The sequence below is a fragment of the Cheilinus undulatus genome, linkage group 2 (genome assembly GCF_018320785.1).
Source record: "Cheilinus undulatus linkage group 2, ASM1832078v1, whole genome shotgun sequence".
NCBI classification, from domain to species: domain Eukaryota; kingdom Metazoa; phylum Chordata; class Actinopteri; order Labriformes; family Labridae; genus Cheilinus; species Cheilinus undulatus.
Window position 1 is genome coordinate 12,299,415 of NC_054866.1, and position 12,207 is coordinate 12,311,621.

General features: G+C 41.4%; 1 protein-coding gene across 1 annotated transcript in view; it reads left to right on the forward strand.

Annotated features, from left to right (window-relative positions):
- The window catches only part of LOC121522310 (calsyntenin-2-like), a 347,129-nt gene that overhangs the window by 302,509 nt on the left and 32,413 nt on the right, over positions 1–12,207 (forward strand). Inside the window, exon 11 of the mRNA XM_041806529.1 lies at positions 5,813–5,961. Within this exon, the coding sequence (XP_041662463.1) occupies positions 5,813–5,961 (149 nt within the window). The remainder of the gene's footprint in view (positions 1–5,812; positions 5,962–12,207) is intronic.

Sequence of the window (12,207 nt, forward strand, 5' to 3'; positions counted from 1 at the left end):
ACAATGGTTCAGCGATGTCCTCTTTCACCCTGACTTTCTTCAAAGTATATCCCAGGTTTTGGTTTTCTTGTATTTAATTGTTATTTTGTCATCTTTTCCTTGCTGTGTTTTCGTGTTTCTTTATAATTATTCTCTTGTTTAGTCCCCCATGTTCCCTGTTTTATTTTGGAGTTTTCAATTCGTTGTGTCCTTGTGTATGATTTTAGTTTTCCTCCTGCCTCTGTTTCCCTCTACTTTGATTGCTTTCACCAGTTTCAGGTGTCTTGTTTGTCACATCTGTGTCTAATCATTCCTTGTCTTTTTAGTTTCTTTGTTATTATCCTTCAATGTCTGTTTGTTTTGTGTCAAACCTTCATGTCACTGAATATTCCTCACAAATTTTCTCTGAGTCCTTGTGTTTTTTTCTCTGGTTTTGGAGGTTTATGTTTGACTTTTTGACTTTTTTTTGTGTTGAATTAAGATTTTTGGGTTTATGTTTTTGTCTTTTGTTAAATAAGTGTATTTTGTTACATCTGCAACTGGGTCAAACCAAAACATTTCTTTTAGAAAATCTCATTTGGCTCACTTAAACACAGAAAGCAACTGAACTGGAAGTGCTGAAAGGTGTGAATGCTGTAACACTAACTGAGACTCATTGGACTTCACTGAGTCATTTTGTACATGCTCTCCTGGCATACATTATTGTGTTTCACGGAATAAGAACTTTGTAACAGATTCATACTTCTATCTCAGGGTTTTAGACCACACTGTTGTAGCAGTGCAGCACTAATTCAGAAACAAATGTAAATTTTTATTCATTGAAATCAGGACACTGGTAAAAATCGCGACATACTGTCAGTATGGACTCAAGAGATTCCTTTAAAAATGAAAATAATGACGTTTTAAACATGCAATTAAAACTGCAATGTGCCATAAAACTTTGATTTATCATGATGACGCTTAGTATGAGTTAGAGGACAAAAAGTATTATATGCCTTGGCCAGATGAATTTTTTAATGTCTGCTAGCCCTCACAGCCAATCACAGCTCATTCTCTCACACATTTGAATACATACTTCTCACTGACCCCTGCTCCATCAGTGTTTATCACATCAAAACTACTGCTGGCAAAGCTTCATCTCCACCACCCCAGCCTCCTTCTTTCTATCCTACAGCTTTGTTGCACCCTCATATTCACTTGACACTACTACAGAGTACTGCTGAACTGAATCTAATTGTATTTGGCATAAATGTCATAAATATATCTATTTATAATTTCTGGGGGGTTTCTAGCAATGCGCTCACTGGAAAGTCAAAGCCTGCTGCTTGACTAATCCATGGAGAGACATTTGAGTGGAGCCTTCACCACCAAGTAAAACTGCCTTCATTTCACAATAAATGGTTAAATGTTTGCAGAGAGTGAGCCTGACTGAGTTGTAGAAATCCAACAGGTAATTGTTAATTAATAAAATCTAATCATTTGCCTGCTTGTTCATACTTTATATGTCATGTTGAATTATTCAAATGTGGTACTCCGGGCTTGTGTGAATAAATAAGTCAACATATGCAGAGTGAAATACTGCATTTGTGTGTTGCAGAACTTACATTTAGAACAAGATCTAATTCATTCCTCAGTGGCTTATTAAGAAAAATATTAGAAAAGATCTCTACAGAGATTATGGACTAATCACACCTGGCATCACAGAGGATGTTCATGGTGGCCCTGCAATGTTCTTGCTCCCAAAGCATGTGGGTTTATCTGCAGCTTGTTTGTTCTTAAATTTCTGTCTGTATGCACATATAATATAAACTTACCAGCCACTTCATCAGGCATACCTGCCAAACCGCTATGCAACTAAAAAATCATAGCATGGCAGCAACCAGTGTATTTAGGCATGTAGACATGGTCAAAACAATGTGCTGAAGTTGAAACCAAGAATCAAAATGGGGAAGAAAGGTGATTTAAATGACTCTACCATGGATGCTGGTGGGCTGGTATGTTGTATTTACATCTATCTGGGCAACCTCCAATTGTCTGTTCAAGAAGGGCACAACCTTTGAAAAAGCATAAAGGCTGGTTTGGATGAATGTTCTTACTGTCACATTTATCATGAGCCAACCAGAGCAACAAAGTGTGACATAGTATACTTGCACAGCACTGCAGAATAAACTGCATAACATGAGCTCGACAGGCAGCCGCTGTTGTTTTTCACTATCAAAGGAGTCAAGTGGTGAATCCAACTCGTGCTGAAGCCAGAAAAAGAAGAGCAACAACATCTTTTCTGCCAAGAAAAGCTTTCACTGCTGGCATTTACTCCTCTTTTAATGAAGAAATGTTGAGTAGTTCTGATAAAACTGCCACTACTTTCACATCCAGGCTAATCACTGCACCTGCAGCCATTGCATGCCAGCTTGCAGTACAACTAAACTGTGCTTGGAGCGCCTGCAAACTCTAGCTGAGGCCATTCAGGAGAAGAGCAAAAGTCAAATAAATTGTAGTTCTTTGCTGTTGATAGAGAAATGTGGTGAAAATACCTGCCCCTGTAACTACATCAGGTTTATGCATCAGGTTGTAGATGTTGTGACTGATGATTTTCTGCTCATTGACTCAGGGTTTGGTTTTCTGTGATTGTAACTGCTCAGATTTTATGTCTATGTCTTTGTTAATTGTGTTGATCCCTGTCTTGGCCCGGACACTCTTGTAAAAAAGATTCTTAATCTCATACATGTCGATAAATAAGATAAAAATCCAAGTTAATCACTGGTCACTATTGTGCACCAGCTTGCAGTACTAAACCCCACTTGTTCTCTTGCAATGCTGACTAGTCTGATCATTCTCTGGGAACGCTCATTTCAGCTTGAAGCCTTGCAAGATGGTAAATGGCAAATGGACTTGAGCTTGTATAATGCTTAAGTGGAATACTCAAAGCCCTTTAATACTGCAGGTCACACCTACCCAAGGTCACCCATAAGGAGGGATAAAGGGGAATGCTTTCTGGAGCTGAAACCATAGGTGGACCCAAGGAGGTCAGAAAATGATGGTTCATTGTAAAGTTATGCTGTGAAAAACATTTATTTATTTAACCTGAATAGCAACCACTCTTATCAAGCAGCAAAAAATAATTGTATTTATTCATGCTGCTGGACAATATTCTCTTTTTCAGAATGTAAACCCATTTTCTTAAAACATTTACCTTTGTTGTAATATTTACAATGTGGTGGGGCAAGCTGAACTGAACCATTTGGAAAGTAATGTCAGACTACATAGCTAGATTGTCACATCCTTTGTTGTTGCATGTGACTATGATGGGGCTTGCCCACTTAGTTGATGTTTCTTTGAATTGATTTTTTTTTCCAAAGATAGTGTATTTATTCTAAAGTAGACATGCTAAATTAATGTGTGCTTTTCTAAAAATATGACTTGCAGTGTACATATTTTGTGTATATGTCTTAGTATGTACAATCCTCACATTGGCAGAATTGTGTCACAGGACTTATGAGGTGATTCAGGCCATGGAGGTGTATCCTCTGTGTCTGCTTATGTCTGATGAAGGGTTAGGGCCCAAAACATCACATACGTGGTGAAAATCTTCATTAAATAATCTTCGGCACAGCTTCTGGTAGACTCTTTTCTCAGTTTTGCCTGGGACTTCATAGCTAGACATAGTGTGCACAAACATCAGGATGACATAGGATGAGGCAATATACATTCAGATAGCTCTTAGGGGAAAAAAAAAAATAATTAAGGGAGAAAATTGTGAAAGAATGGGTTAAAAGTGGCAAAATGGGCTGTTGAAATGGGAAAAAAGCAGTTAAAAAGGGGTTAAATGGTTTAAAGAGTGGCAAAAATTGGTTAAAAGTGGCAAAAATTTGGGGTTAAAATGGTGAAAAGCTGTTGAAAAGCTGCAACAATGCATTAAAAGTGGCACAAAATCCAACAAAAGAGGCAACATTTTGCTCAAAGTGGCAGTGAAAATGGTGGAAAGCAGTTAGAAATGGCAAAACTCGGTATACAGTTGCAAAAAGGGGCAAACTGGCCAGTTAATACAGTGAAAAGGTTTAGAAATGGCAAAAAAAAAAAAAAAAAATGCCACAAGTGGCAAAAATGTGTGTAAACAGTGCTTAAGAGGCATGAATAAATAACTTGAACATCAGGACCCAACAAAAGCTGGACATACTTTTCAGCTTCAAAATGAGGCAACTGTTAGCCAGAATGCTAGCACCAATACTACTGCTCCAGCACACATGCATTGATATCATCAATTAATCACAACTGGGGGACTGGGGGACAACTGGGGGAAGGCCCATTCACGGGTTTTTTAAGGGGTCCAGCCAATTCTGTGGGCCTGCACCTACCCATTCACACACTGATGGCAGAGGTAGCTATAGAGAACTAGCCATCAGTTTTAGCTCATTCGACTCATACACATCCATACCCATGTACACAGCACAAAGGAAGCAAACTGGGGTTAAGTGTCTTGCCCAAGGACACAACAAGCTTGGAATAAAATAGAATAGAATAGGCCTTTATTGTCATTGACACACAGTACAGTACAAGTACAGGTACAGTATTTCAATGAAATTGGGTTTGATGAGTGAGCATCGGGCTGCTGCAAACTTAGAGCGCCACCAATACTCTCATCTTCACTGGAAAAGAGAACAAGAGGAAGGAGGAGGGGGAAAAAAAGCAACTCCCAAACTAGGCTCCTGTAGGGAGGGGGCACAGTGTGGAATTTGGAAAAAACGCCTCAGCACATCAGCAACATAATAAGACATTACAACAAAAAAAACTCGAAGACTTGCACATGTGGGATGGGGGGAGGGTATTGGGGAGGGAAGGTGCCGCAGCACAGACACTGGGGGGGGGGGGGGGGGACGCGCAGCCACAACCCTCCCATGCTACACTACGGCGAAGGGAGGAGGGGGGTGGGAGCCAACAAAGGCATTGAGTTGGAGGGGGTGTGCGTGTTATGTGTGTCTTGTGTGTGTGTATGTGTGACCCCGTGTACTTCATCTCCACTCAGTCCCACCCATTGTCTCTGATAACTGATGACGAAGACACGGCCGTTGCCGTGGAGAATCGAACCCACAACTTTCTGATTTCGGGATGACCGACTAACTACTGACCCACAGTCCCCCTTGATGAGTCTGCCTTACGACAGACATGGGATTGCGAGTTTTGCAAGGCTATCTGAACCCATCATTTTAATGTCACAACAGAAATAGAGTCAACAGACCAGGCAATCCTTGAATCCTTCTTCAGTTTTCCAATTTGATGAGTCCATGTGAATCGTAGCCACAGTCTTTTATTCTGAACTGACAGTAGTGGCACCTGGTTTGGTCTTCTTCTGCTGTATAGCCAATGTGCTTCAAGGTTCAATACCTTGTCCATTCAGAAAAAGTTCTTCAGCATACCTCTGTTATAATGAATGGCCATCTTAGCGCCAACCAGGCTGGTCATTCTCCTCTGACCTCTGCCATCAACAAGGGCTCACTTGATAGTTTCTCTTTTTCTAGACCATTCTCTATAAACTCTTAAGATGGTTGCATAGTTGCATGCCTCAAAATGACCTAAATATCCTTTCTTCTCTGTTTTGCTGCTTAGCTTGAACTTTAGCAGATCATGGCTAGGTCTTCAGGCCTAAGTATATTGGTTTCCACCATGTTATTGGATAATTAAATACTTGCATTATTAAGCATTTGAGCTGGCCAGACAAATCTAGAGCAAACAAATTCAAACTGGTGAAGTGCTGCTATGAATGCCTTTTAACATTTCATTTGTTTCTTCTTTCAGTCAGAGTCAAATTTAACGTCCCTGTTTTCTGTTTGTGCAGTTTCACTTCAATCCAGCCCAGTCGATCTTGGTAATGGAGGGAGAAGACTTGGAGAACATGAATGCTGCTGTGAGGAAAGTCTCCTACATAAACTCTCGTCAGTTTCCTACACCAGGCATCAGACGTCTGCACATCTCCACTGATGTCCAGTAAGTGTCAATCTTTTCTTCCTCCTTTGTCTTGTTTGTGTATTTTTCTGCATTCCTAACTCTCTTACCTTCACATATCTACCAGGGTTTTTATTCCTTTGTGTCCTCTTTCAGAAATAAGAAGCATTAACCAACCTTGACACTGCTGTTAAGTGTTAAAAACACAGCAAATATCAAAGCCTGACTTATACATAATTCCCCTCTTTTACATTGATCTCCTCCCCGCCTCCTCCCGTTTCTCTCTCTCTCTGTTCCTCCTTTTCCTCTGCTGTCACTTTCCCTTTCCTTTAATACACCATTTTCTGTTCGCTGTCGCCACCGGGGGCTCGTTTTTACATTTTCATGTCATGTATTAATAATTCTGCCCGGGTTTTGCCAGAGGTACAAGAGAAGAGGAGAGATATGAAAATAAAAAAAGAGAGAGCATGTGTGTTAAGGAGGGTGAGAGAGGGAGGGAGAGAGAAGTAGAGGGGGGCTGGTTGGTAAAACAGCCTCCCTTGGCGGGTAGCCATTAAAATTCATGATTGTTTTAAATATATGTAGACCCCTGCAGCACAGCCCTAGGGTTTCACTCCCCGCCCTCCTGTTGGGTTCGACGCGCGGCTGTGGGCCCGAGGACTTCGACTCTCACAGCAGGAGAGCGTGTGCTGCGTGTTGTGCACTGTGCATGTGTGTGCTTGTTGGTATGTGAGCTGCACAGGCTCTCAGTGATGAAGCAGAGTCATTGTAGCTAGAGGCACACAGCTTATCAAGGAATACATTATGCTAACCAGGTCGGGCTCGCATCACTGTTAAATGTTGTTTGAATTAAATTTTTCTTCAGACTGCTGACTTGTCGGCTGGCTGCAATAACTGTGTCGATGCCTGAGTGGGTAAAGAGAATAAAACCGTCTTTGCCTAGTTTGAGACCATCTCCATTTAAATACATGTCAATGAAAAGCTGGTTTTAGGCTTCAAGTGTTGCTAGTAATAGTATTAACCTATAAAAGAATCCGTGTGTGCTATGTCATGAAACTAACTTTTGCTAGCAGCAGCATTGTGCATCAACATTAAAGCGAGCAGGATTAGTGAGCAGTACATCATATTTAAATGGACTGTGATGAGAGAAAGAGCTGTGATTGGCTGTGGGAGCTGGGAGGCAATAATTGGTGTCAGCTGGCTATCAGCTGATTGGAGTTATCAATAATATAGCAGTCATTTGGTGATTTCAGGAGGTTTAGAATAGAGTGACACAGATTTTTGTAATCTTCTCCCTTCAATATTCATGTCTATTGATTAGCTTTTGTAAACAAAAGTTTGTTGTAAGGTGAGAACTGCTGAGTGATGTAGCGCTGCCTGTAGAATGGGGCTTTTCTTTTTTAAAATTTATTTTGGGCATTTCTGTGCCTTTATTTGATAGATGAGGACAGTGGATAGAGTCAGGAACAGGGACAAGAGCAGGAGAGAGACATGCGGGGAAGGGCCTCAGGCCGGATTCGAACCCAGGCCGTCCGTGTGCATGGGCTGCGCCTTTAACCACTAGGCCACCTGCGCCCCAGAAGGGGGTTTTTAAAATAGCTTGTTCTATAGACTTGCATATTTTGTTCACCTAAAAATCGCCCTTTTTATATTTGCACATTGATACTCTTTTGCTTGACCCAGGGAAGAAAGGACTGTTATGAAATCATGATGAAAGAAGCAAGCTGGAAGAGAGTAGAGCTGCCAGCTCCATTGCATAGCCAGATATCCTTGAGAAAAGCAAAGTCTGACCTGTCCTGCTCTGCCTCTGATTCGTTTAGTGTGATACTCTTACAAGGCAGGGAAGGTAACAGAGACAGAGTAAGGTCAGTCCTGCCTTGGTCATCCTGGGAGAAATAAATGCAACATGCAACTGGATGATGTGTATCGGAGGGAATTTAAAAGTGGATATACTCCGAACTTTACTAGTGGCAATACCTGCATGGGAATGAGTTTAATGACTACTGAGCTTGTGCAGTTGTTAAACATTTGAAGTGTTTAGGTCAGTTTTCCTCCCTCGCTGCTGATTGGTCATCGTGTTGTCATGCCGTTTGAATTGTGTTAGCCATGGAGAATGTGTCTCCAACTGGTATTTTTCCAGCAGCAAATCTGTTTGTAGGCTCCCAGTGATAACACAGGTGATTGAATTTCCAATTTGTTGTTTTAGTACTCCATCCAAAACTCACTCCAACTCATTTAGATACACAGGGAGCCTGAAACATGGCCCCCCTCCATCACACGTCAGCAAGTGTTGAAATAAACTCCCTCTCACCCCCGTGGACAGTGTCACTCCTCTCAAATAAAAAGAGATGTTAATTAATTCCTCCAAATGCAATCCAATTTGTTTCGTGCTGACGACTAATAACTGCAATTACTGCGGGCACTGAGAAAAATAAAAAGTAACTAGCGCTAATCTTTGCAACAGCCCTTTTAGGCTCCCTTGTCATATTTCTTTATAATTAAGTTGGACTGGCTCCAGTATTTTTTTCTCCTTTTAGCTCTGCAAAGCCAACGCAGCAGCCGTCTGTCTGCATCACTGAGTTTGTATCTCCCACAGCTCACAACAATGGCTAGATGCCCAAACAGCCAACAGACACACACCACCAGCTGTGGCCACAGGAGAGAGGAGGAGAGATTACATGATACCCCTAACCCGCTTTTTTTTGTCTCCATCCATGGACTCAGACAGCTGACTGCAGAGGATTAGAGGCATCAGTCAAGTTTCCATCAAACTGTCAGACAAAGATGCAGGGATTTTTTTCTTATCTCTCCTTAAACCAAATGTGAATTTTTAGCTCAGTTAAAGCCTATCTCTGAATATAGAACCACAGCAGAAATATTTGGAAGGAATACTAAGATCTATCAAGAATTTACTCAAGTTTGTTTATGTGGCCATACCCTTACTTTATTAATTCCAACACAAATCAAAAGCTGAATCCAAAACCACACCTTTTCTTTATCATACCAAAGATGGTTTCCATTAATCCACAGTTTAACCTTAATAGATGATAACCAAGACACAATAGGACTTTTTGCGCTGAAATGTCTGCCTTAATAACAAGTTGTCTACTTCTATGTGTATTTTTGGTGAGAACGCAAATATTTCCAATGGTTTTCAAAGCCAGAGCCAGAGAGATTGTTAAATTTAAACCCTCATCTTGCCACATTGATTGCCATATTAGAGCTGCTGTGACAGACAAAGCTTCTTTATTGTTGCCATGGAAATGCTGGATGTTTATGAAAGACTGCTACATATGGAAGCATTAACTTGTGTTTCAAACAGCTGTTCTGTTACTGTATTTGAAGTATTTCATTTTTTTTGCTGCTTGGACCATGATTAAGACCATCTCTGCCATCAGATACCTATTCTGTCACCAAAATCCCCCTGATCCCCCAGACCCTATACTGATGTGGCCTCACTAGACATTCCCAGCTTGACCAACCTTCTAGCTTACTTCTTGATTTGAATTGAGGACTCTAGAGAATTAAAACAGTACTCCATAAGGTGTATTGATGTAAAGTACTCAACTGCCTTAAGCCATTTTTAACAGCTGTTCTCCCTCATTAACAGTGCCCATAAAAAGTATAGGATGGTTAACCCTTTTATTGATTTTATAAATCAGTCATGGGCAATATAATATGATTTTTTTCTACCAAAAAAACTAAACAAATGTCAAAGTTAAAATAGATTTCTACAAAATAATGTCAATTAAACAAAAATATGTAACATAATGTAAGCTGCTGCCTAAATATTCACCCCTTTTAAAGTGACTGATCTAATTCAACAGAAGTCCAACAATTGGTGATAGTAGTCTCACAGCTATTGAAATGAGGATCATCTGAGTGCAGTGAATGAGTTTCATGAGATTGTAGTATAAAGACGCCTGTGTCTGGAAGGTCCAGTTACTGGTTGATCAGTCTTCCTGGCTACCATTACACCATGAGGACAAAAGAACACTCCAAGCAACTCAGAGAGTAAAGGTTATTGAAAAGTTTAAATCGGGGCATAGATGCAAAAAAATGTCCAAGGCACTTAACATCCCCTGGAGTTCAGTTAACTCCATCATGAAGCAATGGAAGGAATATGGCACATGTGCAAATCAGCCTAAATCAGGCCATCCTCACAAACTGAGTGCAAGAAGGAGACTAGTGAGAGAAGACACCTATGACCACTCTGAAGGAGTTACAAGCTTCAGCAGTTGAGATGGGAAAGACTGTGCATATAACCGTCACCCAAGTCCTTCACCAGTCAAAGCTTTAAAGAAAAGTCACTCTTGATGAAAACTCACTGAATCTGGACTAGAGTTCATCAAAAGGCATGTGGGAGACTCCATGCTCAAGTGGAATAAAATTCTTGGGTCTGATGGGACTAAAATGGGGCTTTGTAGCCATCAGACAAGACACTTTGTTTGGTGGACAACAAACACTGCACATCACCACAAACACACAATCCCCACTGTGAAGCAAGGTGGTGGCGGCATCATGCTGTGGGGATGCTTCTTGGCAGCTGGCCCTAGAAGGCTTGTAAAGGTAGAGGGTCAAATAAATAAATATGGGAAAATCCTGGAGGACAATCTTAGGGCGCACTCACACAAGGCTATCTGTACCGTACCGTATTGTAACCGTGCTGAGGCCCATTTGACCCTTTCCCCTGCCCCCCCCCCTTTGGCCCGCACTCACACTGCTCAATGCATCCAGGCCTGGGCAAGGATACGTCACGCAAGCTGTGTGAAGTTAAATTCTTCAGCTCTAATAAAGTCCTTGTAGCTTGTTGAAATACAATAAGACAAAATATATAGTTCTCTATCTTTCTAGGAAAAAATCCTGCTGTCTTTAGCATGCAGCTGCTGGCTGGTGTGCTCTCTGCACTCCTAAGCGGGTCCTCTTGTTGTTATTTTATGTTATGTTACATTCCCGTGCTTGCGCTCCTTCATTTGGATCCATGCCGTGTCTAGGCCCACCTCGTCCTTCCGTGCCGGGGTCGTGAAGCATGCCGAAGCAAAGAACAATGCACTCACACTGGCTAAACGTACTGAACTTTTGGCTGAAATGGGCCCAGGCACGGTACAGATGGCCTAATGTGAGTGCGCCCTTATTCAGTGTGCAAGAGAACTACAGTTGGAAGATTTATTTTCCAACAACACAATGAACCAAAGCATACAGCAAAAGCTACACAGAAATGGTTTAAAGACAATAAGGTGAATGTTCTGGAAAACCCAGACCTCAATCCAATGGAGAATTTGTGGCTGGACTTGAAGAGGGATGCTCACAGCTGATCCCTGTGCAACGTTACAGAGATTGTGCAGTTTTGCAAAGATAGAATGGAGTAAGAATGGGCAGCCAGGAGGATACCTGGAGAGATTGGGCATGGGCCTGGTGCTGGACTTGATGGTGACCATCAGGGGACCAGAGGCCAGCAGCAGACCTGGTGACCAAGGTTGATGTCTTGGTCCCATACCAGGTCAGGTATGAAAGCTGAACATACGTGGAATGTATGTAGCATATGCTATGAAAGAGCTGTGTTGTCTCCTCCAGTTGCAGCGGTGTGAACTCCCAGGTTTGCAGCCTGTTGCAAGAAGTTGTTGGTGTATACTACAACCGTACTTAGCTTTCTGCCTATAAGTCAGAGACAGAAATTGTCCAGATATTTCTGGGATTTACACTTACGTCGACTAAATGTAAAGGAAATAAGTGATTCAGTATCATATTGTTTTTTATCAAAAAGCAACTTTTTAATGGATTACCTGAAATACAGAACTAAAGTATTACTTTACTCATTAATAGAAAACAGTAATCTTAGTGCTCTAACAGATTGCTTTGTATGGCATTGCCCACAACCCTTGATTCTATCCAGAGAAATCCATAAAAAAACTACCCACACAGAGATAAAAGACTTGTGAGAATTTATATGTATGTATGCACTGAAGCACAGTTTACATTAGAATTTAGATATGAAATTGCAGCCTGCATGGCAGCTGAAATCTTGTGTCCCACGTTTGCAAAGGCAGGAAATAAGCTTGTTAGGATCCCTTCCTGTAGCTGGTTTCAGAGCTACAGTCGGGAGAGAAAGCATTGATTTCCCTCCCACTGACAGATGTTTGTGTGCTTGAAAGGCCCTTCGGTGAAAAGTAAAAACAAAAATCTGGTTGTTTGTTCTGCTTTCACGCTTTTAAACACCACCAAGCCCTCCTCCTCCTCCTCCATCACCACCAGCCCCCTCAATCCCTTTCTTCTCTCTCCCACTCCGTC